This window comes from Chlorocebus sabaeus, chromosome 9 (genome assembly GCF_047675955.1).
Source record: "Chlorocebus sabaeus isolate Y175 chromosome 9, mChlSab1.0.hap1, whole genome shotgun sequence".
Classification (NCBI taxonomy): Eukaryota; Metazoa; Chordata; class Mammalia; order Primates; family Cercopithecidae; genus Chlorocebus; species Chlorocebus sabaeus.
In genome coordinates this window covers 106,598,524-106,626,468 of record NC_132912.1, presented here as the reverse complement: position 1 = coordinate 106,626,468, position 27,945 = coordinate 106,598,524, and the positions used below count along the sequence as shown (strand labels likewise).

Sequence of the window (27,945 nt, the reverse complement as noted above, 5' to 3'; positions counted from 1 at the left end):
ATCGTCCCTCCCTGTCAGCAAACCTAGGCTACCGAGATTTTGAGATAGTTGCAAAGTATTTATTCTGAGGATTCCCAGGACAACTTGATGGATCCTGCCAAAAACATCTTTGAACATATAACTCGACATACTTTTGTGAATTTATTCCCCAAGATAAATTCCTAGCAGGGGAATTGGTGGGTCAAACAGTTTGCATTTCTCATTTTGATATATGTTGGCAAATGGCCCTCCTGAAAGAATTCAGATCCCTCCCACGAAGTCTGAGACCTATCTATTTCCTCATAACTTCAGCACCGATCTGACCAAACCTGATTGTTTATGCCAGTCAAATAGAAAAGAAATAACATCTTGTCATTCTGATTTGGCTTTTTTCAGTTACACATGAGATGATGGAGTGTCTTTGCATGTATGGGTTCACCATGTGTATTTCTTCTTTGGTAAATGCTTATTTATATTCTTGGTCCATTTAAAATTTTTCTTTTGGGTGGTTCAGCTCATTACTTTGGGTTTAGAGGATTTTTCCCTGGAGAGAGGAGGTATTCTCTAAGGGGGCTTGGTGGTGGTATTCGGATCAGTTTCCTTTGGGGCTGTGAGTTAGTTAGAAGTAAGCTTCTTCACCCTCCCTGGGAAGAGGCTGCCCTGAGCTTGCTCCAGGCTTCCTAGCGTCCTCGTTAACAGGCATGTAAGTGCTGCTCCCTGCCCCACGCCCTCATGGCTGATCAGTGCATCAGGGCAGAGCTTGTGTGAGGCTGAACGATGAGTTTGGTGTTAGATTTAAGGAATGGGGGGCCGTGGCAGGATGCCAGGGAAGAACCTGTGTATGTGTGCAGCTGTGTGCGAGCTCCAGAATTTCTGCAGGGGACTTGGACGGCTAGGGGTTACATCTGCATAGGAAGCACCCTGTCTTTGCTTAGAGTATCTATTCCAGATAACAAAAAAATAGCAAGTTTAATAAAGTTGCTTTTGTGCACAGTATGTATAACATCCAGAAAAGATCAATGGCCTATTACTCAAGATAAATAATTACACAAATAAGTCAAATGAGAAAGATGAAATAAGGTCAGGCGCGGTGGCTCATGCCTGTAATCCCAGCACTTTGGGAGGCCGGGGCGGGCAGATCACCTAAGGTCAGGAGTTTGAGACCTGGTGAAACACTGTCTTTACCAAAAATACAAAAATTAGCTGGAGATAGTGGTGCACGCCTATAATCCCAGCTACTTGGGAGGCTGAAGCTGGAGAATCACTTGAACCCAGGAGGCGGAGATTGTAGTGAGCCGAGATCATGCTATTGCACTCCAGCCTGGGTGACAGAGCAAGACTTCGTCTCAAAAAAAAAAAAAAAAGAAAAAAAAAGGATAAAATAAAGAATAAAATAATAACAACACGGCCAGGTGGAGTGGCTTACGCCTGTAATCCTAGCTCTTTGGGAGGCTGAGGCAGAAGGATCACTTGACTCCGGGAATTCGAGACCAGCCTGGGCAACATGACGAAACTCTCTCTCTACAAAAATTAACCCAGCATGGTGATGCGCCCCTGTAGTCCCAGCTACTGGTGGTGGGGGCAGGGGAGCTAAGGAAGGAGGATGGCTTGAGCCCAGGAGGTCAAGGTGGCAGTGAGCAGAGATCATGCCATTGCACTCCAGCCTGGGTGACAGAGCGAGACCCTGCCTCAAATAATAACAACAAGAACAACAGATTTCCCATTTGTGTCTGGAGCTGGCCAATGGAGATTGCAAAGGTGGGGATTAAGCCTCCCTTAGCACTGCTACTGGTATTAGAATTCCCAGGAAATCTAGGAAATAAAAAGAATGAACACCAGGTGTGGTGGCTCACGCCTATAATCCCAGCACTTTGGGAGGCTGAGGCAGGCGGATCACTTGAGGTCAGGAGTTCGAGACCAGCCTGGTCAACATGGTGAAACCCTATCTCTACTAAAAAATATGAAAATTAGCTGGGTGTGTAAAATTCAACTCACTTGAACCCAGGAGGTGGAGGTTGCAGTAAGCCGAGACCGCACCACTGCAGTCCAGCCTGGGTGACAGAGCAAGACTGTCTCAAAAAAAAAAAAAAAAAAAAAAAAAAAGAATGAACTACCATACATTAAGTGTTTTCTGTGGGCCAGGCACGTGCTAAGTGCTTTGGATGCATTATCCCATTTAATCCTCACTCAAACCATCAGAGGCATACCTTCTTCTTACCCTCATTGTCTAGGTGAGGAAATGCAGGGTCAGAGAAATTAGCTGGTTTGTCCAAGATCTTACATCAGTTAAGAGGCAAAGCTAGGATTTAATCCCTGAATTGGTTTGGCTCTACACATTGGGCTTTCCTGTGTTTCTTCCCGGCCCTGACCCCTTGGTTAAAGCTGGGGGAGATGCCACTTAGAGGGTAGAAGACAAGGGAAGTTCTGGCCATGTGCCCCAGCCCCCAGCCACCCTCTGGAGCCCAGCTGGCATCTCAGAAGACATGCCTGGGAGGGGTGCCCAACCCCCCTGCCCCGTATTTGGGGGCTTTGGTGTGCAGCCTGGGAGGGCTGGAATCTATAGCTCATGCCTTTCCCTGCATGGGCCTGGGTGTGAGCAAGGGTGTGGGGAGGGGGCAGGCTCACTGGGGGTGGGCTCTGGCCAAGCGAAACAGGCTGAGGTCAGAGGGAGGGGGCCACCCTCCCCAGGGAATGCTTGGATGACGTGACTTTGAGGGGGCGCTGGGGGAGGAGGGCTGGCTGTGTGTTTCTCCTCTCACCTCAACTTCAGCCTGATGAGGAACCGGGGAATTGGGGCGGGAAGCCTGACCAGATGCAGCCCCTGGCAGGCTGCCCTGGCCGCTGCGCAGGGCTCTTCTCCAGCCAGCTTGGCAGCTGGAGTCCAGTCCGGGGGGACCTGGGAGCAGATGACGTCCTGGAGTTGGCTGTGGCGGAGAGGAGGGTCTCCTCTGGCCACACGGCAGGAAGGGGCAGGGAGAAGCAGATTGGGGGCTCGAAAGAACCCCCTTCCTGCGTTCCAGTTGCTCCGCATTTTGAGCCAAGTTTGGGAGCAGGAGGGGAGATTTAAAAGGTTTGCTCTCAGATCCGGTGCCTGGGAGCGAATTGCACATAAAACAAAGTCATTGACTTCTGCCACTTAGTTTCTCTCATTTTCCAAAAGTCGCCAACGCTCCCTGCATTGAAGGCCTCAGGGTCTTAGTCACTCTGAACTGTCCGAAAGTGAGCAGGTGAAGCACCTCGTGCCCCTCCAGGAACTGGGGTCTCCCTGGGGAACGCACTCCCACTCTGAGATCTATTCCAGTCACTCCATTGCATCCTGACTGTGGACCACCTGGGGGTCCAGAGCCTTTGGGGTGGGATTTCTCCATCTCCAAACAGCCCCTCCTGGGCTCCTATCTCCCCCTCCTCCTCTAGGGACCCCACACATTTCACTGCCCACACTCTCTCTCCTTGCCAAGCCTGCTTCATTGTCCTGCCTGCCCCCTGCTCCGGGGCCCTTTGGCTTCTTCTGGGCTCCCTCATCCTCATCTCTTCCTCCTTCAGCCTTAGATCTCCCTGACGCCTGTTCTCTCCTCTCTCTCCAGTCCCAAACTATGCCAAGTTTTCCACCGGAGAAACACTTCAGCTGGCTTTGACCCCGTGCTGCTTCGCCCCCTTGCCCTCCTCCCTCTTCTGCCCCCATCATTCCCTCAAGCCGCAGAGCTGGGACTCAGTTTACCTCCTGCCTCTCACCCCAGCTGGGGTGTCGGCCACCCCAGCTGGCCCTGGCTCTCCCAGCGAATTCAGGCTGTGTCATGCCCCCTCCCCTAGCCCTCAGCCTTTGCCTATGCTGTTTATTTTGCCTAGGGCACCCTTCCACTACCACAACCCTCACCTCTTCACCCGGCCTACCTTCCTTATCTGTGACCCCGGCATCACCTCTGTTAGGAAGCCTTCCAGCGTGGCGCCTCTCCTGGGGTTCCCTGGAACATGCACAGCTCTCGACCTAGCCTTACAGCACATTGTCCCTTAGTACTGCTCTTTCTCACCACACCAGAGCTCCCCGGGACTGGAGCTGTATTTTATTTGACTTTGTGTTGCCAGTTTCTAGCACAGAGCCCAGCACGTAGTAAGCACCAAATCCTTCTTTACTGGACTGGACTGAATTTTATCAGACAAGTAACATGGCTTTCCTGAGGACCTACCAATGTCATTAGACATTGTAGAGAAAAACAAAGGAAGCCCAGATCAAATATTTGCTTTCAAGGACTTTGTAATTCAGTTGAGAATGATTCTGGGAATGGGTTGGGAGAACAGTCAGGCATGAAATTGACCATCTGAGTCTCCAGTGCTGCAGTGGGTGCTGTGGTTACAGGTGCTTTGTAAGGGTTTCAGAGAAGGGGAGAACTGTGGGTAGAGGGGGACCCAGTGAGGTCTGGGGAAGGGGTGGAGGGTGGGTGAGATCACATGGAAGAAGGCTGGGCCAAACCCACAGTCAGGACTGGGAACTGGGGGAGAAATATGTTTCCAGAGAAGGTGAGCCGATTTCACCTAGTCATAGGATCTTCCAATGTCAGAACAGGGTTAGTGGATTTTAAGTGCAGTTTCTCTATCCTGGAGGCCAAACAGGAGCTGATGGCGTTCCCAGTTTTGCCGCATGATTGGGAAACTTTTGCTGCATGTCAGAGTCTACCGAGGCCAGTGATCTCTCCAGGCAAAGAGAGCAGGATGTTTCAGGAATCAGTTCTTTCCAATTCTCATTGTTAAAGAGCTGGTTTCTTTCTTGCTGAGCCTGGGGAACCAGGTGTGTTCTCTTAAAAGTCAGGCTTTCTCCTTAACCAGCCAGGCTGCTGTGTGCCAGAGCTGGTGATGAGCAATGTGATCACTGCAGAGATGATTGCAGAGGTTCAGCATACATTTCCCCAAGATTAATGGACATAGCATGATCTCTACCCACACAAGCATGCTGTGCACCGGAGGAGGGGGCAGAGGGAGTCCCAGGGCTGAGGCAATCCAGGGAGGTTTCTAGGAGGTGGTGGGTCTTGATTGGCTCTTGCAGGAATTAGGCTGAGAAGATGGAGAAATAGAGTTCTTTCTGACAAGAACCCCTTAACCAAGAGGTACATTGTCTCCCTTCTAATTTTTTAAACAATAGCTTTGTTGAAATGGAATTCATATCACACAATGCATCCATTTGAAGTGTACAATTAAATGGTTTTTAGTTCATTCGCAGATAGTGCAACTCTCAACCACAGTCATTTTTGAACATTTTCATCATCCCAGAAAGAGGCTCCATTAGCAGTCTCCTTATCCCTGACAGCCACTCACCCACTCCCAGCTCTCGGCAACCACTAATCTACTTTCTGTCTCTATATATTTGCCTATTCTGGACATTTCATATAAATGGAATCATATAATGTGTGGTTGCTTGTGTCTGGCTTCTTTCACTCAGCGTGTTTTCAAGATTTATCCATGTTGTAGCATGTATCATAAATACATTCATTTTTATAACTGAATAATATTTCATAACACAGGAATAGAAAAGCAAATACCACATGTTCTCACTTGTAAGTGGAAACGAAATGATAAGAACTTATGAACACAGGTAGGGCATGGTGGCTCACACCTGTAATCCCAGCACTTTGGAAGGCCAAGGCAGGCAAATCACACGAGGCCAGGAGTTCAAGATCAGCCTGGCTAACATGGCAAAACCATGTCTCTACTAAAAATACAAAAATTAGCCGGGTGTTGTGGTGCACATCTGTGATCCTAGCTACTTGGGAAGCTGAGGCAGGAGAATTGCTTGACCCTGGGAGGCAGAGGTTGCCGTGAGCCGGGATGGCGCCACTGCACGCCAGTTGGGGTGACAGAGCACAAGAACTTCTGAACACAAAGAAGGAAACAACAGACAGTGTGGCCTCATGGAGGGTGGAGGGTGGAGGAGGGGGAGGAGCGGAAAAGACAACTATTGGGTACTGGGCTTTATACCTGTGTGATGAAATAATCTAGACAACAAACTCCCATGACATAAGTTTACCTGTATAACAAACTTTCACATGTACTCCTGAACCTAAAATAAAAGTTTAAAAATAATAATAATAATTGGCCAGGCATGGTGGCTCACGCCTGTAATCCCAACACTTTGGGAGGCCGAGGTGGGCGGATTGCCTGAGGTCAGGAGTTCAAGATCAGTCTGGCCAACATAGTGAAACCCCGTCTCTACTAAAAATACAAAAAAAAAAAAATTAACCAGGTGTGGTGGCACGCACCTGTAATCCCAGCTACTCAGGAGGCTGAGGCAGAGGAATTGCTTGAACCAGGGAGGTGGAGGTTGCAGTGAGCCAAGATCACACCACTGCACTCCAGCCTGGGCGACAGAGCAAGACTCCGTCTCAAAAAGAAAGTATAATATTCTATTGTATAGATAAGTCACATTTTATTTGTCCGTTCCTCATGTAGTGGACATTTGAGTTACTTTCATGTTTTAGTTATTATAGAACATTACATAATATATACAATATTTTATAATGTAGTGCTGCTACGAACGTTTGCATACAAGTTTTTGTGTGGATGTAAGTTTTCATTTCTCTTGGGTAGGTGCCTCAGAATAGAATTGCTGAGTCATTTGGTGATGCTATGTTTAACCATCTGAGGAGCTGATAGACTGTTTTCCAAGGTGGCTACACTGTTTTACATTCCTGCCTGCGGTGTATGCAGGTGTGAATTTCTCTACATCCTCACCATCACTTATTATCTGCGAGCTTGAGGTACTAGTGCATGTGAAATGATATTTCACTGTGGTTTGACTTACATTTCCCTAATTGCTAATGACTTTGAGCATCTTTTCATGTGCTTATTGGCCATTTGTACATCCTCTTTGGAGAAAAATCTATTCAGATCCTTTGCCCATTTTAAAAGTGGATTATATCTTTTTATTATTGAGTTGTAAGAGTTCTTTTTTAATAAAAGTTGCATGTATTTCATATGACATGATGTTTTAATATACAATATATAATGAAATGATGACTACAGTCAAGCAAATGACCACATCCATCAACTTACATAGTTCTTTATTTTGTGTGTGTGTGTGTGGTAAGAGCACTAAAATCTACTCTCTTGGCATACCTCCTGTATGCAATACAGTATTAGTGATGGTAGTCCTCAGGCTGTACCTTAGATGTCCAGACATATTCACTCTACATACTGCAAATTTGTATCCTTTGACCAATGTCTGCCATTTTCCCCGCCTCCTCACCCCTATCACCACCCTTCTTTTCTCTGCTTCTATATATTTGGCTCTAGAATCCATATATGAGATCGTACAATGTTTTTCTTTTTCTTTTTTTTTTTTTGTTTTGAGATGGAGTCTCACTCTGTCGCCCAGGCTGGAGTGCAGTGGTGCAATCTCAGCTCACTGTAACCTTCACCTCCTGGGTTCAAGCGATTCTCCTGCCTCAGCCTCCTGAATAACTGGGATTACAGGTGTGCGCCACAACACCCGACTACTTTTTGTATTTTTAGTAGAGACGGGGTTTCACAATGTTGATTAGGCTGGTCTCGAACTCCTGACTCCGTGATCCGCCCACCTCGGCCTCCCCAAGTGCTGGGATTAGAGGCATGAGCCACCATGCCCAGCCCAGTATTTTTCTTTCTGTATCTGGCTTATTTCACTTAGCATAATGTCCTCCAGGTTCATTCATGTTGTCAAATGGCAGGATATCTTTTGTTAAGGTTGAATAATATTCCACTGTGTGTGTGTGTATACATATATATATGTTATATATACTATATATATTATACATATATGTGATATATACTATATATATTATACGTATATATACCACAATTTCTAAGAGTTCTTTTATATTCCAGATATAAGTCCTTTGTCTAGAATATTTGCAAATGACTTAAAAATATTTTCCCCCATTCTGGGGATTGTCCTTTTACTGTCTTGCTGATGTCTTTTGAAACACAAAAGTTTTTTATTTTGATGAAGTCCAGTTTGTTTATTTGTCTTTGAGCTGTGGTTTTGGTGTCATGTCTTAGAAACCCTTGACTAACTCAAGGTCGTGAAGATTTGTGCTATGCTTTCTTGTAAGACTTTAATAGTTTTATCTTTCACATTGAGGTCTCATCTATTTCAAGTGAATTTTTGTGTATGATCTGAGGTCCATCTCATTTTGTACTGAGTCAGCCTGAAGAGCTCCTCACCTCCCCAGTTGGTCTGCTGCACTTTGCCTCTGCCTTTGGGTCTCAGCTCAAACATCCTCACTCCAGGGAGGCCTCCCCTGACCGTCTAAAGCAGCTGCTTCCCTGCAGTTTCAGTCACTGCACCCCATTGTATTGGGGCTGTCAGAAATGATCTTATGTGTTATCTGTTGCCTCCCATATCAGCTCCATGACAACAGACCCCGTCTAGCTTACTGCCTTCATTTCTAGCACCTAGTGCAGTGCCTGACGCTCAGCCGGTGCTCAGACTATTACTTGTTGAGAGCAGAAAGCTTCTTTTGGTAAAGGAGCTGTATTCCCAGCGGATTTTGCTTAAGACTTTGTAAGTGTCTCTGGCCTCATGGAGTTGGAAGTTGGAGGGCTGAGTGGGAGGGGATCTACCAGCATCACAGTCACAGGTGGTCACTCGTCCCTTGCCCCAGCAATCCCATTACTTCACAAGATAGCCCCTTCCGTCCTTGGACAACTCTGATGATTGGAAAATTATTCCTGACGTTGGTCAGAGACCTGCTTCCCCATCACTGGCACTCGTTATCCACTGCCTGCCTTTAGGGACAACTGGAGTTGAACTTCACATTTTCATAGTCCTTTAAATATTTGAAACCAGCTATTGTATGTCTCTTAAATACCTCCTCTGGGCTGAGTGCCTCTAGTTCTTTCAGCTGTTCCTCCTGGAGCCGAGAAGGGCTGGACTCTGACCCCTTAGTCGCTGATGAAGGCCCGCAGACATGGGGTGGGCACAGGCTGCCAAAGAAAGCCCCAGCACAGCCACAGCTCAGAACGAAGGAACCCGAGTCTCCTTGTTTGTTTTCCCCACTTTGAGCTGATGAATTCCAAAACTGGAAGCAGAACTTTGAGAAAAAGCACCCGGTACAAACTCCCTATCTAGATATCTTAAAGGCAGAGCTGACTTTTAGTAGAACAAATTACTCTGTAATACTTCTTCCTATTAAAAGAGTGTGCGCGCACGCGCGTGTGTGTGTGTGTGTGTGTTTTAGCTAGTCCAGTGGTCTTTTTGATGTTGGTTCAGCTTAGTGGTTCTCAACCCTGGAACAACCCGTAGACCCACCTGGGGAGCTCTTAAAACTATCAGTGCCTACCCCACCTTCCAAGATTCTGATTTAAATCCTGTCGTGGTTTTAAAGCCCCCCAGGTGATTGTAATGTACAGCCAGGATTGTAGACCTTGGCTTCAAGAGCTCGGCATTGAACCTGAAATTCCCTACAGCCCACAAGAATGTGCAAATGCTGGATGTCAGCACAACATCCAGGAGCTGGCATGAGCCAGAGGACTGGCTAAGAGGACTCAGTTATTTTCTAAGATGGAAATTATGAAAGCTATACATGTTCAAAAGAAATGAAATAATATAGAAATGTTGGCTGGGCACGGTGGCTCACACCTGTAATCCCAGCACTTTGGGAGGCTGAGGGGGGAGGATTGCTTGAGGCCCAGAGTTTGAGACCAGTCTGGGCAACATAGCAAGACCCCATCTCTACAGAAAAATATAAAAATTATCCAAGCATGGTGGCACATGCCAATAGTCCCAGCTACTGGGGAGGCTGAGGCGGGAGGACTGCTTGAGCCCAGGAGGTCAGGACTGCATTGACCTATAAGCTATGATTGTGCCACTGCACTCCAACCTGGGCAACAGAGCGAGACCCTGTCTCTAAAAAGAAAAAGTAGAAAGCAAAACTATTCCCATTTCTCCTCTCTTTCATTCAGTGCAAATAACCATGATTATCAGTTTGTTGCGTTTTTTTTTCTTTTTAGTGTGCATAGACACACACATATGCAAACTTCCCCCCATACAGTTCACCCCCCAGATAGATTTAATCATATGGTATACATAGCATTGTAATCTTTTTCTTCTTTTCTCAATATACTATGGACCTTTTCCCATGGTATAGAAAAGTCCACCTTATCTTTAGTAGGTATATGAACCATAATTTATTTGACCTTTTTTATCAATAAACATTCAGTATTCCTTATCTTTGTATACATACACACACACACATATATACACACACATACATGCATACACACAATTGTGTGAATACATTCTTAGCGATCAAATTGCTGAGTCAAAGGGAATGCAAGTTTGGCGATAGAAATTGCCGAAAAGCTCTCCAAAAAGATTGTTCTTGTCTCTCTCAAGCAACGAAATTCCTAATGACAGCTATTTGCCTTGTGTCAGAAGTTGAGCTTTGCTGAGCACAGCAGAGAGGAAGGTGTGAGTGTGTCAGATGGTGGGGAGGAAGCCCAGGGGTCATTTCCCCTGCAGGCTGTGTGTGGAGGCGGCTGCCGGCCTCTGACTGCTGTGTTTCCCGGGAAAAGGAAACCAGGCTGTGTGTGTTAACCTTTGCCATTCTCTCCAGGGTGTGACGATGGAGTGGGGCACATTTTCAGGATGTGTGTGTCGGGGTCAGTAGTCCTGGGTCAGTCATTGATTTTGGGAGTGCGTGGAATGAGAATCCCCTTTTCTGACCCTTTCCTAGACCCACTGGGTTGTTTCCAAGCCCCTTGGAAGCCTAGGAGTGTAATTTTTTCGATGGCTCAGGAGAGGACACATTTAATTTCTAGGACTTTATTTAATTTCTAGCTTTAATTTCTAGAACTCTAGCTCCTGAATGTCTGTGAGCATTGAGCTTTTCCCCTTGATTTCCATTGCAAGGTGAGCCTTATCACCCCAGCCTAGACACACCGTCGCCCTCTCTGGGCTCCTGGGCATTACCCAAGATGTCCGCTGCCCACTGCTGGGCCTCTCCATTGGAGTGCCTCCTGGCTCGAGATGGTCAGATGTGTTTGCTCTGCCAAGCTGGCTTGGGACCAGAGGGTGGTGGCAGAATTGGAAGGAGAAAGGTACAAAGGTCCAACCACATGCTCTTAGGTACTCTGGAGAACATCCCAGTGGGGACATGCCCAGAACTCTGTGATTGCAAAGTGGGCTCCTTTCTAGGCTCAGCACTTATTGGTGCCCCAGAATCTTCTAGGGAAAGAGACTAAAATTCATTGAGTGCAAAAGACTGTGCTAGTCACTTTGCAGGGGAAGGGAAGTCACATTTATTAAGCACCTACAGTGTCCCAGGCACTGTGTTTGTTCTTGTGTTCTCATTAGTCTTCACTGTGAGGCAGGTATTCTTAACACTATTTTATGGATGGGGTGTGGAGGCTCAGAGAGAATAATAACTTTTCATGACACTGATCTGATTGAGTTTAAGCTGTACAAAATAGAATGCTGAGCCCCACGCAAGGATCCCTAGCCACCTGCCTCATGGGCGGCCTCAGTATTGACAGATAGATCATTGTCTCTGTCACCAATTGACAGAGCTGATTAAACCACCGAGGCAAATCTTGTGGCAGGGACCCTGTTTTGCTCCAGGCAGTCTGCCGTCATTATTAAAGAGGACAAAGTGTTCAGGATATAGAGTGAATGGCTACATTTGAATCTGAGCTTCATTACTTGCTACAACTATGATGACCTCCAGTAGACCAGTTACCTCTCTGGGCCCTTGTCTCTTCACTTATGAACTGGAGATGATAACAACACTTTTCTCATAGGATTATTGTAAAAGAGTAAGTGAGATAATTCGAACAAAGTGCTTAGCAATGCCTGGAACATAGTCAGCACTCAGTACATTGGCATGGCCATTAGTGTTTCTGTTACTCCTGATCAATCAATCCCATTGTTTTGTGCATGTAAGGTTTGGCAGAGCTGACTCTTTGAGCTGTTTTTCTTCTCGTTCTGGGGGCTGTAAGGACAGAGCTGTGACTGCCTAACTTTTGAAAGGCCCATGTAAGATTGTGAATCCTGGGAGTTCCTAGTTTATACACTCATTTCCCCTCCAGGAAACATGAAGAAAAGAAAAAGCGTCCAGCCCCAGAGGGGCCAGCCACAGCACGTTCATCCTTTCAGCGGAGGCTCCTGGGGACTGTCATTGTTTTCCTAGCTCTGGGCAGCAGAGCTATTTTTTGCTCCTCTGCTCTCCCAGGCTGCCTTGGTATTAGTAGTGGTTCCACCACTGCCGTGTGTGTGTGTGTGTGTGTGCGCCTATGTCCATGTGTATGTGTCCCTGTGTGTGTGTGTCCCTGTGTGTGTGTCCGTGTGTGCGTGTCCCTGTGTGTGTCCGTGTGTGTGTGTGTCCCTGTGTGTGTGTGTCCGTGTGTGTGTCCCTGTGTGTGTGTGTCCATGTCCCCGTGCCCTACTTCTGCTCCCCTCCTATTTCTAGTCCTAACGTCGTGATCCAAGTCTCACGGCAAATGGGAAGAAGTCAGTTCCCTTCCTGGGTGTCTAAATAGCCCACATTCATTGGGCCACTTTGCACATTGCCAGGCCCTGTACTGAGTGCCCCATGTGTATCATCACATTTAATGGGACGCTCCCATTAGAAACCACACTTCGCAGCAAAGGAAACCCTCACTCAGAGGGTCTAAGACACTTGCCTAAGCCCACATAGCAGGGACATGTGTGGATTGAAATTCAAATCCATCAAGTGGATAGATTTGAATTTCAAGTCATTTTCCTCCTCTGTGAAGCCAAGACGGCCTCTGGTCCCTTCTGAGGCTCACTTCTTGGCACTCCATTACTCACATCTTGCACTGTTCGCTCCGTGATTTGTCAGTGTGAGTTCCGCTGCCCCTGCTGGGCTGGAGGCTTACAGCCTGGAGGGTGTAAGGCTTACAGGCTTACAGGCTGGAGGTTGGATGCTTTGCCTCATCTTCTCTTTAGCTTGTCTCGAAACCAGGTGCAAGGTCAGCATTCACTGGGTATTTGTTGGTTGCTTTGTTCTTTCACTGATGAAGGAAACAGTAAGTGAGCATCTCTTAGGTGTCAAGTGCGGTGCTGGGCACTAGGATGCCACGATCCACCTTCAGGAGGCTTCTGTTCTAACAAGGAGACACAGGGTCAGCTCCCTGAATCCTCACAATAGCCTCCAAAAGGTAACGACTGTGATCTCAATTCTGCAGGGTAATAAATAGAGGCTCCACCAGTAGGGAGGCTTCCTCCAGACCATCTCACCTATTCATTACCCTCCCATTTAAATAAATAGTGGGGCCAGATGAGGTGGCTCATGCCTGTAATCCCAGCACTTTGGGAGGCTGAGGCGGGTGGATCACCTGAGATCAGGAGTTCAAGACCAGCCTGGCCAACATGCTGAAACCTGTCTCTACTAAAATACTAAAAAGAAAGAAAGGAAAAACAAAAAAAGCCTGGTGTGATGACACACTCCTGTAATCCGAGCTTCTTGGGAGGCCGAGGCTGGAGAATCGCTTGAACCCAGGGGGTAGAGGTCTCAGTGAGCTGAGATGGCGCCAGTGCACTCCAGCCTGGACGACAGAGCGAGACTCTCTCTGGAAGGAAGGAAGGAAGGAAGGAAGGAAGGAAGGAAGGAAGGAAGGAAGGAAGGAAGGAAGGAAGGAAGGAAGGAGGGAGGGAAGGAGGGAAGGAGGGAAGGAGGGAAGGAGGGAAGGAGGGAAGGAGGGAAGGAGGGAAGGAGGGAAGGAGGGAGGGAGGGAGGGAGGCCCATGGAAGGAAGGAATAAAAGAGACCCATGATTCCTGCAAACAAAGGCAGGCACTGGGTGTGATGGGTACCTGCTACACACTCTCGAATGATGCTCCCTACTGTAGAGGGCATTTGCCAATGTCCCTTCCTCTGAGTCTCTTTTAAAACCCCTTTTCCCCAGAGAAGGTCCATCTGGCCCAGGTCTGCAGTGGAAGCTTCTGTGTTTTGGAGGCGACTGGTGGATGTGTGGTTCTGGAAGGAGCCTTCTCTTAGCACATTACATGCCCTCCAACTCCCAGAGCCCTTCTGGGGTTCGCTTCTGCTGCGTTTACTGTGACTGCTTCTGAATACAAAGTCCTGGTATCCGATGGTCTCAGGACTAGAAAAGTTCTGCTGCCTGGTCATTAGCCCTATAGTCAACCTGTGAGTGCACACCACCATGGAGGTCACCCTCCACCACATCCAGGCTTCTAAGTGGTGGTTGTTCCCCGAATCTGCAGCTTTGCCTCTCTCCCCACCCTAAGAATGAACACCCACTCTAGAGGAGATGTTGGAATTTTAATAGGGCGCTACCCTGAGGGTCCTCATCATTCTCAGGCTGAGCTCAGAAACCTTAGCCAAGTGGCCACAGGCTGTTGAACGTGATTTTGCTGACAGGGTTTTGGGTTGGCAAAGATGTGTTTGTACTCTGCTCCTAGGCCACCAGGGATTTGCTTCTGGGAATGGGGACAGTCTCCAAGTGTTGCCACTAGCCACCTCTTTGGCATTTCAGAGTCAGTGAATTCGTTTGGCATTAGATCAGCCAGTCATTATCTCAGTGTGTCCAGCAGACTGGCAGGCCTAGTGAGCCTCGCGGGAGAAGAGGAAGATAGTTTCTGCGGATAGGGAGACCCAGGAGGAAGATCGACTCACCCGTGTTAAATAGAGACCAACACAGCCTGTGTCAAGCTGGGTGTTCTGAGCCAACAATTAGCAAAGGAAGGCAGATATAATAATTGACTAATCGTGGAAAGCATACTATGAGCACCACAAGGAATGGTCACAGACTCGTTAGGCTAGTGGGGGCCCAGATCAGATGTCGGAACTCTGGAGAGATTTTTATCTGGGTGCAGCCATGTCAAGAGGGGTCTTTAGGCCGGGCACGGTGGCTCACACCTGTAATGCCAGTACTTTGGGAGGCTGAGGTGGGCGGATCACTGGAGACCAGGAGTTACAAACCAGCCTGGGCAACATGGTAAAGCCCTGTCTCTACTAAAAATACAAAAATTAGCCAGGCATGATGGTGTGCACCTGCAATCCCAGCTACTCAGGAGGCTGAAGCAGCAGAATCGCTTGAACCCAGGAGATAGAGGTTGCAGTGAGCTGAGATCATGCCACTGCACTCCACCTTGGGTGACAGAGCCAGACCCTGTATCAAAAAAAGGGGGGGGTTCTTTAACACCAGGGCCTTTACTGCTTCCCAGTGGGGTGCAGTGGGCCACAGCAGGGAGGAGATGGGGCACGGGGCTGGCATTTGGTGTAGGCACTCGCATGGGGAGCAGCAGCCCTGGAGTCCTCTGCTGTGCTGGGTGGTCTGCATCTAGGGGACCAGCCTGGACTAATTCGGAGTATATGTGCCTCCTTCCTACCAACCCCCCATGATAGAACTTTGTACATAGGGTGCTTTGAATGGAAAGTTAGAGCCTATTAGTACCTTAGACAGGCTGGCGACATCTTCTTGGGTAAGAGCCTGACAATGATGAACTCCCCCAGGAAGCCAGAGCAGTGATTGTGTCCCCACATGTGAACTCCCTTTTTCTGGCTGCTTGATCGTGTTCATTTTGATTTCTGGTACCATATGCTTTAGCAGTCAGTCCCAAACGTTAGCTATTCCTGCATCCCCAGACTCCAAAGATTTGGGTAAGTTAAAGAGCTGGGGATCCTGAAGAGATCGTATGCCCTCAAGGACCCTAGGGAGCATTGACAGCCCACCCAGGGAACACGGTGTGTGTACATTAGAATAAGGTGTGCTTTTCTCGGTGTGGCTGCAGTCCTGAGCCAGGGTGCACAGTTTGGGGTGTGAAGTATAGGTTACATTTCACACCTACTTGTCCACTTGACCAGGCAACCACTGGGCAGTGAACAACTTGCCCAACTGTATACAGTGGCCCTAGTGCAGCCAGCTGATCCCAGCCCCATGGTCATGTGAGCAGGTGAAGGAAGATTGCCATTGAGTTTCTGTTTGGCCTGGGGCCTGGGGCCAGGGGCAGCTGGTAGGAGTCCAGGGAAAGTAAGGCCCACAGTACCACGGAGACATGCAGTTCCCTCCATAGCTCCTAACTCCTTGCCTCTCATTGTACATTTTGTAGCCAAGGGGGCAACAGGTACTTACCAGCACTTTCTAATTAAACACAAGGCGGGTCCTAGGCCTTCTAGGAATGGTTGGGCTGTACATTTGCAGTTGCTAATTGGTCCCAGACCAGATCAAATCGTGGACATCCCTCCACAGAAACCGGGCTGGGCTTCATTCTCAGTGCTCTGGAGCTGCGTGGTAAGTCTGGTTTGCATCAAGGCCATTTTCTTGTTGAAAGGAGCAAGGCTAATAGAGGACAGAAGCACCCACTGGGAAGGCGATTTTGGAAGTCTCAGACATTGGTGGGCCTTGTGAGCTGAGCAGACAGAAGGCAACCCAAGATGACCTCCGGATGGGTGGGACTGGTTGGGCCAGAGCATTGTGCTGGGTGTGTAGCGAGAGCTTCCACGCGGTGTCTGTGGTGATGATTCCACTCCTCCATCAAGGGTGAGCAGTTGCGAGGGCCTGAGCCCCTGGGTCCCCTCAGTCTGGGCTGACCCAGGGGAAGCTGGAAGCAGTTGCTAGTCTCTCGCGAGCCTTCATAGACGCCTACCATCTGCCTGAAATGGCTGGAGACAGGGGAAATAGAATCCATGGGTTTTTAAAATCCAGAAGGAAGAGAAACTCCACCCGTGAAACGTAACCCCAAGTAAAGCATTTGGAAGCAGGGTGTTTAATTGCCAAACTTTTCTTGAGACCCAGCTGCCGGGTAATGTTATCCTGACTGCTCCTGAGGCCGGAGGAGAGTCTATCTGGGCCCCAGATGCAGGCTTGTAAACAGAGCTGGCTTTCTTGGATGACCTCTGCCCTGTCCCCCTTCCCTGTCACCTGTTCTTTCTCTGCGGTTTTTCTCTGAAGTTTCCAGTGCTGGCAAGGCCAGTTCAGGGAGACTTAAGAAGCCCTGGTGTTGAGGTAGGGAGCTAGGCATGGGCTGGGCTGGAATTTTTTGTGTACATCACCTGTCTGGAGTGATCATCTAGGATGTCCAAGGTTTGGAAGAAAGCAGATGAGAGAGGGGGGTCTGGAGATTGTCCTCGTATCTCTGGGCTTATCTCCAGGGAGGTCTCTTGCCATTTCCTCAACCCAAGATTTAGCCTGTCCAGTGGGGTAGGCTGGAGGGCCTCTGGCAAATCCCCGAAGTTTGGGAGAACCTGGGAATGGGGGCTCGCTTCCCCACCCTTCACACTGAGTCACATTCATGGCTGCTCAGGGCATAGAAAGTGGGGCGCAAGATGCTAGCAGGAACAATCCTTTGCCAAACAAGGGAAGAACTGCTTTTTGGGGGGAAGCATGGCTATGTCCTAGCCAGGCAGCCATGGCTGACAAGGCCACAGGGACAGCTCTCTGTCAGCTCTTCCCTCCCTCTGGCTGGCTCTCCAGCGAGGTGTACCTTTAGTATGATTTTAGACCAAGCGTTAAACAGAGATGACTTCATGTGAATTTTCAACTTTTATTTTTAAAATAGAGACAGAGCCTCACTATGTTGTCCAAGCCAATCTCGAACTCCCGGGCTCTAGCGATCCTCCTGCCTTGGTTTCCCAAAGTGCTGGGATTACAGGCAGGAGCCACTGCATCCTGCCCTTTTATTTTTTAAAATAGAGGCAGAGCCTCACTATGTTGTCCAGGCCAGTCGCAAACTCCTGGGCTCAAGTGATCCTCCTGCCTCTGCCTCCCAAAGTGCTGGGATTACAGGCACGAGCCACCAGCCCTGCCAAATTTCACCATTTCTGAAGAGTAGAGGGCAAAGGACTTTTCTGAGGGGGGATGCTCTAGTCACGTGCAGAGTAGCCCTAGGCTAGGCTGGGAAGTGGGACATCTGGGTTCCTGTCCCGGCTCTGCCACCAATGGGAGTGAGCACACTCCAGTGATAACCGTGTTTGCATCAGTCCTGGCAGCCCTGAAGGTTGTGTCCTTTGTATAGAGGAGGAGTCTGAAGGCCTGAGCGGCTGGGCTGGGGTCTTGCAGCCAGTAAGGAGGGTGCTGGGAGGGTGCTGCCCCCATGTGTGGCTGACTCCAGAGTCTGCTGGTTCCTACCTGGCCATGCCCCTTCCTTGGCAAATCACCACCTGGGTTTCTCCTCTGCTCAAGGAGAGGCCTCCCTGGATCCTCCCAGCTGCCAGGGGCTGTGAGCCTGTGATTGATTCTCTCTGGGAGGTGAAGGGAAGCCTAATTGCTAGTGGGATGGAGGACGTGTGTTAAGCCTCAGTTAAGCCCTTCCCCTGGGCTCCGCTTGGTTGGTTCCAGAGAAAGGCTGATGTCTAATGCGCTGCAGGTGAGTGCAGCCCTCTCTCCAGGGGCGGATTGGCCACTTGGGCCCTCCTCACATTTAGCTCCTGGGGTGGAGGTCAGAGAGAGAGCACCTGGTGCAGGCTCAGCCTCTGCTCCTGCCCCAGGACCTGTGGGAAGCAGAGATGAAGGTGGGAGGGGAGATGGAGCTGGGAGTCAGCAGGCAGACCCGGGTAGGTTATAAACCCCAGGAAAATCCCACAGCATTGAGTTTGAGGGGGTCCTCGGCATCAGTCAGTTTTGTAGCATTCCTAACCATTTGCTTCTGTCTGGGCCCCCAGTTCTGTGTCTTCTTGGTCTCAGGCTCTCAGAGTCGCCTTTGTTCCTGCATGTTCCTCTAGGCGCACTCCCTCAGCAAGGGCACCGCAGGCTTCTCAGACCACCCACACCTTTATTTAAAAAGATGGTGTCAACCGACCGGATGCGGTGGCTCACGCCTGTAATCCCAGCACTTTGGGAGGCCAAGGTGGGCAGATCACGAGGTCAGGAGATGGAGACCATCCTGGCTAACACAGTGAAACCCTGTCTCTACTAAAAAATACAAAAAATTAGCCGGGCGTGGTGGCAGGCGCCTGTAGTCCCAGCTACTCGGGAGGCTGAGACAGGAGAATGGTGTGAACCCAGGAGGCGGAGGTCACAATGAGCCGAGATCGCGCCACTGCACTCCAGCCGGGGTGACAGAGAGAGACTCTGTCTCAAAAAAAAAAAAAAAAAAAAAAAAAGATGGTATCAACCAAAAATACAATTTGAAGGCCCCCTGCAACCATTTGAATGCACTCCCTCCTCAGCCCAGGCACCCTAACATTGAACCTAAAGGACGGGTTCAGGCCATGACGGGAAGTGGGGATCAGACATGCTTCATTACACTCCCCCAGCATCAATATCAATGCAGACCTTAGGTCTGATGAGAAGCATTTACAATCTGTACTCTCTGAAGCCTGCGGCCTGGAAGCTTCGTGTGCATGATAAAACCTTGATCTCCACGAATGCTTATCTTAACCCAGACACTCCTTTCTAGTGGTAGTAACTCTTTCAACCAATTGCCAATCAGAGTATATTTAAATCCACCTATAACCTGGAAGCCCGTCGTCCCTTACTTAGAGTTGTCTTGCCCTTCTAGATGGAACCAATGTAAATCTTATATGTATTGATTGATGTATTTCCCTAAAATGTATAAAGCAGGCTGTACCCCAGCCACCTCGGGCACGTGTCATCAGGACCTCCTGAAGCTGTATCGCAGGTGTGTCCTTCACTTTGGCAAAATACACTTGCTAAATTGATTGAGACTTGTTTCAGATACTTTTTGGTTGACCATGTCATTCAGTCCTGATCAAAGTAGTTCAGTTTAGATAAATTTACATACAGGGAGGTAGTCCAGTGCAGTTAAGAGCATAGGTATTAGAACTCAGCTAGACCTGGGTTCAAATTTTTGCCCTGTAATTTATTAGCTGTGTAACTTCAGGCAAGTTACTTAGCTTCTCTGAGCCTCACCTTCTTCTTGTACAATATGGGAATAACAGTGGTAGCTACCTCATTGGGCTGAAGATTAAATGAGCTAATGCATATAAATGCTTTATGCTGTACTGGTATCCAGCAACATTTAGTTGCCCAAACATTAGGTAACATTAAGTTATCAAAATGGTTTTACAATGTATCATGTGATACCTGTTTACATATGATATAAAGCAAAGCATACACCCATTTATTATGATAATAGCCAATAGTCTATTTTGAGCTGATGAAGATAGGGGTGGCCTTTTACCTTATGTTCTGTATCAGGGTCACATGTCATAAATGCCCCATCTCTGGGTGGCAGCACTCAGGCCTGTTTGCTTTGGTTTTATGGCCCTCTCCTTGGTTGTGTTTCAGAAAATCTCGCCATGGCATGAGGCTGCCTCTGTGTCATAGAGATAGGAAGGGAGAAGAGACTGGATTCAGTTCATTTTCTTGTGTATTACCTGAGCAGCCAAGCACAAAGCCTCACCACGCCTGTTGCAAACCCTGTTCCGGGCATCGGGGAGTTGGGCCAGTCTGATGGCAAGGTGTCTAAATGTCATTTCTCTTTGCTGACGTTCCTCCTTCTCATCATGGCCCAGATCCCTGGCCTCACTGGCTATTTTGTTCTTACTGGTAGAGTCCCCCCAGCCCCACCCCCACAGGCCTACAGGACAGAGTGACTAGACAGAGTCCCTGGAATCTGAGTTTTTATGAAGCCCGCCCCTGGCCCCAGGTGATCCTAAAGGGCGCCCTGGCCTGGGAACCACCATTCGGGACCTACAGTCACTGCCTCTCTCCTGAGGGAGGAAGGGAGGCAGAGGTCTCACCTGTGTCTTATCAGTGCCCTCCCTTACCTGTCCTCCTGGAGACACCCCTGCAGGTGTCCCTTCCAGGGAGAAGTTCAACAGAATAGCCCTGAGGCTGTGGAAGGGCACCCATTCCTGTGACTCAGGCCTCTCCCAGGTGAGACAGAAATAGTGGGAAGAGCAGGCCAGATTGTGTGGACCAGGGGCTTTCTCTCCTTCTCCAGGGATTCCTAAGTGAGTTCAGCCTTCCAGAGTGGCATGAGCTCTTGCAGAGCCTGATGGAGACTTGGGAACTGGGGTGACAGCCTGGCCCCGAAATGCCTTCATTGTGAGGCTCCCAAAGAGAAAAGGTTTCCAGTCTCCCACGTGCTAACGCCTCTTCTTCAAATCCATTTCTCATCCAGGAGACCAGTGTGTTTGTTCAACATAGCAAAGTGTTTTCTGAGCACCTGCTCTGTGCCAGGCACTGAGCAAAGACAGGGATGCTGAGATGAATCACACATCTCTGAGCGCTTCTGGTCTCCTGAAGGGCTTTTCAGAGTGAGTTCTGAGGATCCACTGCAGCAAAATAAGCTGGGGTTTATTAAAAGTGTAAACGTCCAAGCCCTCAAAACCCATGTCTGCAGAATTTCAGAGAGCGGGGTCCACCTGCAATTTCGGAAGGCCTCTTGTAGAATCTCATTCACTCTAAAGTTGTGAACCAGTGGAAATTAGCTATCTAAAAAGGCCAGGCGTGGTGGCTCATGCCTGTAATCCCAGCACTTTGGGAGGGCAAGGCAGGTGGATCATCTGAGGTCAGGAGTTCAAGACCAGCCTGGCCAACATGGCAAAACCCTGTCTCTACTAAAAATACAAAAATTAGCCGGGCATGGTGGCAGGCGCCTGTAATCCTAGCTACTTGGGAGGCTCAGCCAGGAGAATCGCTTGAACCGGGGAGGCGGAGGTTGTGGTAAACCAAGATCATGCCATTGCACTGTAGCCTGGGTGACAGAATGAGACTGTGTCTCAAAAACAAACAAACAAACAAAAATGTAATGACCTCAATTTTATGTTTATTGTATGAAATATATACAAATAAAAAAGAAGGAAATTAAAACCACTCATTCTGATCCTACTTTCCTAAGATGATCATTGTTGGCATTTGATGAAATATCCCTCTGGGGGTGTACGTGTGTGTATGTGTATATGTGTGTGTGTGTGTGTGTGTGTGTGTGTTTAGACATCTACATGGTAGCTGATGCTGTGCTATCCCCTAGGGACAGATGAGATGAGAAAAAGAGTGGTCCTGGCCATTGGAACACCTGCAGTCATGTTACATGATACCTGGCACAGACAGCTTGAAATCCAGCCTTGCTCACCTGCTCCTACCTTTTTCCCACAGGTATACATCATCAATGTGACCTGGTCTGACTCTACCTCCCAGACCATCTACCGGAGGTACAGCAAGTTCTTTGACCTGCAGGTAAGTTGGTGAGAGCTCAGACAGTGGCCCGAGTCTGGTGGGCTGGCCTCTCTCATACCCTCGCTTATCCAGGGAGCCCCCAACCTAGCTGTCAGGGTCAGAGGCCAGGTGGGAGCAGAGGGACAGAGGAGGGAAGCTCGAAGGTGGAGCTGGGCTTGTCTCAATCTTGCATACTGCAGGCAGACACTCGGAGCTTTGTTGGCCTCCTCCAATGATCTTAACAGTCATGCTTTGTCACCCTCTCTTGCCTGCAGGGTAGGAAACTGTGGTGGAGAGGCAGGAGGATGGTGGGAGGTGCTGTGTGCCTGACCAGACGTGTGTCTGTAAACATCCAGGGTGAGACAGAAGCCACCACATCATTGCAGCCTAAGAAAAGCAAACATACAGGGAAGACCGAAACAGAAAATAAGCATTTTTTTCAACTACAGGCACAAACTATGCATACATACCACGGTGTCTGTTTAACTGAATGAGGCACTTGCCACCCAGTTTGTACGTGTACGTGATAGGTGTGTGTCTCCAAGACACATAGGCATGTTCACAAGGGGGATGGTAGTATGGGTCCCACAGCTACCCCTGCAGACACCCCCTTGGTGCCAACTAATTTAGTCAGACCTCTTTGGGTTGCAAGTGATAGTTTTACACTTGCACTGGCTTAGGCACAAAGGAGATGTGATTGGAAGGAGGGACCAGGGAAGCTTGTGCAGCCGACCACATGGTGAGAAGAGCAGTGAGGCAGAGGCCTTTAGGAATACCTGAAACCAGGATCTGCTCTCCCTCTGTCTTGTCTCTGCTTCCCTCTGGCACTGCCCTCAACTTCTGTTACCTCACACCCCAAGGAACATGACTGTCAACAGCTCTAGAATTTTGTATCTTTTGGCTCCCAACAGAGGGGAGATTGACTCTTTCCCAGTTCCAAGTTGAAAAATCCCAGGGACGATTCTGATTGGTCTGGTTTGGGTCAGGTGCCCTCTCTGGACCAATCAGTATGGCCGGGAGTTGAGGGTCTTTTAGCACAGACATGGCGACTAGGGAGCCCACCTCTGTGGATCACAGGCAAATATTAGAGAAGGGAGAATCAGTCGTGAGTTGAGCAGCAGCCCTTTCAGGTAGAGCCAAGATGTTCTAGATTCCTCTTGGGGCTGTGAGCCTGGTTTAGGCTAATAAAAACACAAAGAGACACCCACTTCTACCCTCACAGCCAGGGTCCACTCCTTTCTTGGCAGGCCTTTGGTTGTCAGTCATCTTGGAGAGGTCATCTTTGGCACCGTGTGCTTGCCCCCAATACCTGATTCTATCTCGTTGTCCTCATTGCCCTACCTATGAGACAAGCCAAGGGTGAGCTAGCTTCCTGTATTACAAATTCTCTCTTAATCCAACAATATGGGATTGAATATCCCATTGAATATGGGATTGAAAGCTACTTCTTACTCTCCAGCCTTCTTCCTCTTCCCTCCTCAAACCAGTCTCCTTAGGTTTGGTGTAATCTGGTGGGGTTTGCTGATACCCCATCAATGGGTACAGTGTGCTGGACAGGAAGTGATAACTCAGTTGGGGAGAGCGAACCCTGAAAGGACTCATTGATGAACTGGAAGGGGCCTGAAAGCCGGTGGAAACTTCCAAATCAGAACTTTTCTTCCCCCTCTTCCGTTATGATCCCCCACCCCTTCCTGCATTGCAGAATCTCAGGAGAAAGGAATGCTGTTCCCCCACCACCACCTCCCTTGCCTGGAGGGCTCATTCCCTGAATGTGGAAAGAGGATGCGCAAGCAGGGAGCAGCTAGTGCAGTGTGCTGGCTCTAGCTTAGCAATGGCCACGCGCTTGGCCAGGCTTGTCCATGTGGGTCATTGCTGAGCTGTAGATGCAGTTTGGGAAGGGGTTGGAATAGTTCTTTGAAAATTAACTTAGGAGTCAAGCATAGCATCTTTACAAATGCATTTTACCTGCTGTGATGAGTTTTAGTGGCGTTCATTTTGAAAAGCCTTGTTTATTTATCAGGTCGCTGATTTTGGTATGGCGGATCCTATAGAGGTAGAACAAAGGGAGTTGCTAACTCCATCTCTGGTCACTGGTGTACCTCAGAACTCATGTCTCTGAGGGGTTGTGTAAGAGAGCAGCTTAGAGTTTAGGTACCGGGGACACATTGCCTGGGACTGGTTACTGGCTGTCACCACGTACCTCCGGACAGGCTCCTTCACTTCTCTAGGCTTGCTTTTCTCATCTGTACTGTGAAGGTTCGAATAGTGCCTGCCCAGTAGGGTTGTTAAGAGGAATGAATGAGTGAATCCACTTTTCTCCCAACACTGAGTTGCCTGGTGAGTTGCCTGGTGTTGCCAGGTCGCAGGGATGTTGGGCTGCATGGCTGGGGGGGGTCTAGGGGCTGGAGACCCACTTCCTGATGTTACTTTGTGGCTTCCCTCACTTGGCGTCACTCTGTGGTGAGCTCCCTGTGCCCAGTCCCTGCCAGTGTATTCAGAGCCAGGTAGGCCTCAGACTCCTCTCTGAAGCTGTCCCCGGGGGCAGGGTGGGAGCCGCACGGAGCTGGGGTGCGGCCCAGCGGCAGCTCTCAGACATGTTTTGCTCCTTTCCTTTTTGGCTGACCCTGAAAGTCCCAGGCTCACCAGGCCCATCTCCAGGGAGCCGCTCCCTGGGTTTCACCAACTCATGATTCTAAGCCTCCTGGGGGCCACAGACCGCTCCGTGAATCTAATGGAAGCCCTCTCCCCAGGAAAAGAGCAGATACATACAATTTTACTTACAGTGGCAAGTGTTCACAGACCCCCTGTGAACCCCCAGTGAAGAACTAGCCAGGTGTGATGGAGTGCCTGTAGTTCCAGCTATTCAGGAGGCTGAGGTGGGAGGATCACTTGAGCCTGGCAGGTCATGGCTGCAGTGAGCTATGATTGCACCACTGCACTCCAGCATGGGTGGCAGAGTGAGACCCTGTCTCAAAAAAAAAGAACTGCTGAGCTAAACCAGTTTAGATCGTGAATCATACATTCACACCCAGTACTATTTGGGCAGCATTTGGGGGTCTATTCGGGTAACAACAGGAGGCCTCTACCCCCCTTTGACCCCTTTGAGAGACCCTTGGTTCCCCCCTGTACAAGCTGGTTCCCTGCACCCCAGCGTGGGTCTCCCTGTACTTCCCCTCCCTTATCTCTCCCTCTTCAGATGTTTTCCTTTGTTCCCAAAGGCCAGGTACCCACCAGGCGGCCTTGGGTTCCTACCTCTGTCACACAGCCTGGGAACCACGTGCAAGCGATCCCAAGCGGTCCCTGACCCTCTCTGGTCGTGAATTGAGGGCCCCAGGGTATGTGCAGATCCAATTTCATTCGGAACAGCACACGGACCCTCTGTTTCTCCCTCTGAGGGCACACAGGGAAATGGACACCTGCACCCTGCCCTTCATGCTCTGCAACCATGAGGCCAGGAAGTACTTGAAGGGTGCTCTGTCATCTGAACAGAAACCCCATACTCTTCGGTTTTTCCATTTCTCTCCACAGCAGCTTCCACATCAGCACAGCCCTTCCCCACTCCCTCACCCCCATACTCCCCACCCCCTCCCAGATTCTAAGATCTGAAGCAGAACATTTCTCTGGTTATTATCTTCAAAGCTTCTGCTTGGACCTAACTGCCCTGCATGTGAAGCTCTCAGTAGATCCTTGGAAATGAACAGTCTCAAGCACACAGCAGCCCTGAGAACATCAAGCAGGACGGAGCCAAGAGCCTGAGGCTTGTCCTTGGAGAAGGTTCATTGTCCCTTTGGGGTGACTCATGGCATTAAGGACGGGTACTTAGAACTCTGGTGGTGCACTGAGGAGCTATTCACAGGGAATGGGGAAAGTCTGAGGGTTGGGAGAGACGGAGAGAACCCCCCCGCCCCCGATCACCTGGTAACTGCTCATTCCATGCTTTCTGAAGCCTTAGGACTGTGCAGAGCAGAGCCATTTATCTCAGCATCCCCTTCCCATCCCACCACCCACCTTCTTCACTCACAGCTTATCTGCTACCTGTGAGGCCTTGGATTAGGGCTGCCAGATAAATATGAGATGTCCAATTAAATTTACATTTCAGATAAACAGCAAATGCTTTTTTCAGAATAAGGGTGGACACTGGGCATGGTGGCTCATGCCTATAATCCCAGCACTTTGAGAGGCCAAGGCAGGAGGACTGCTTGAGTTCAGTAGTTCAAGACCAGCCTGGGTAATGTAGCAAGATCCCATCTCTACAAAAAATAAAAAAAATTAGCCAAGTGTGGTGGCATGCGCCTGTTGTTCCAGCTACTCAGGAGGCTGAGCTGGGATAATTGCTTGAGGCCGGGGAGGTCCAGGCTGCGGTGAGCTGTGATTGCGCCACTGCACTTTAGCCTGGGCAACAGAGTAAGACCCTAGCTCAAAAAAACAAACAAAAAAAAAATGTTCCAAACATTGCATGGCATATACTTACACTAAAAAAAGTTATTTGTTGTTTATCTGGAATTCAAATTTAATTGTGCATCCTGTATTTTCACTTGCTGAATCTGGGAGTCCCAGCCTGGCTGAGTGTGAGAGGCGAGGGTGGAAGTAGAAAGATAGTCCAGGCTTCAGGTAAGAGTGGATGGGCCTGTGCTAAGGCCCCCCAGGCAGCAGCTTTTGTGTAGAGCAGAAGTGGCGCAGGCTGAGGAACACACTTTTGAGAAGGACGAGATCTCTTCCTGCCAGGAGTCTACATCTCATGGGGAAGGCAAACTTGGAAGCAGTTAAGTCCACTGTAGATGAAAAAAATACTAGATTGAGGTATAAGCAACATGCTATGAGATGAAGAGTAAGGAAAGAGCTTTCTTTTTTCCTTTTTTGAGACGGAGTCTCACTCTATCGACCAGGCTGGAGTGCAGTGGTGCGATCTCTGCTCACTGCAAGCTCCGCCCCCCGGGTTCACGCCATTCTCCTGCCTCAGTCTCCCGAGTAGCTAGGACTACAGGCGCCCGCCACCACACCTGGCTAATTTTTTTGTATTTTTAGTAGAGACGGGGTTTCACCGTGTTTGCCAGGATGGTCTCGATCTCCTGACCTCGTGAGTCCGCCTCCCAAAGTGCTGGAATTACAGGCTTGAGCCACCGCGCCCAGCTGGAAAGAGCATTCTTGGGAGAGGGAACAAAGAACATGCCCATGGCCGGGCACATATGGTCTCTCTCTCTCTCTTTTTTTTTTAAACATTTATTTATTTAGTTTTTAGAGACAGGGTCTCGCTGTGTTACTCAGGCTGGAGTGCAGTGGTGTGATCATGGCTCCCTGAAGCCTTGACCTCCCAGGTTCAAGAGATCTTCCAGCCTGAGCCTCCCAAGTAGCTGGGATCACAGGTGCATGCCACCAGGCCTAGCTAATTTTTTTTTTTTGTAAAGGCAGAGTCCCACTATGTTGCCCAGGCTGGTCTCAAACTCCTGGGCTCAAGTGATCCTCCTGCCTCGGTCTTCCAAAGTGTTGGGATTACAGGCATGGGCCACCACACCCAGCCCCCATATGGTCTTAATTAGACAGCAGCTTAGGGTGACATAGCCAAACACCCACACTCTAGTTTGGGGGGATTTGGTTATTTTTTGAGAATCCTTATCAGGGTAAAATATGTCTCTAATTCCTTCCTTCCTTCCTTCCTTCCTTCCTTCCTTCCTTCCTTCCTTCCTTCCTTCCTTCCTTCCTCCCTCCCTCCCCCCGTCCCTCCCTCCCTCCCTCCCCCTCCCTCCCTCCCTCCCTCTCCCTCCCTCCCTCCCTCCCTCTCCCTCCCTCCTTTCCTTCCCCACATCCTTCCAATATTAAGTGTCTGCCTTGTAAATCCAGGCAGTGCGCCAGCTCTGGGACACATTGATGATCCAAAGCAGATCTGGTTCCTGCC

General features: G+C 49.2%; 1 protein-coding gene across 2 annotated transcripts in view; it reads left to right on the top strand.

The window, feature by feature from the left end:
- Positions 1-27,945, top strand: part of SH3PXD2A (SH3 and PX domains 2A) — a 254,234-nt gene that overhangs the window by 31,110 nt on the left and 195,179 nt on the right. For both annotated transcript variants that reach the window (XM_038009529.2, XM_038009528.2), the window contains exon 2: positions 21,993-22,073. In XM_038009529.2, coding sequence (XP_037865457.1) covers positions 21,993-22,073 — 81 coding nt within the window. The remainder of the gene's footprint in view (positions 1-21,992; positions 22,074-27,945) is intronic.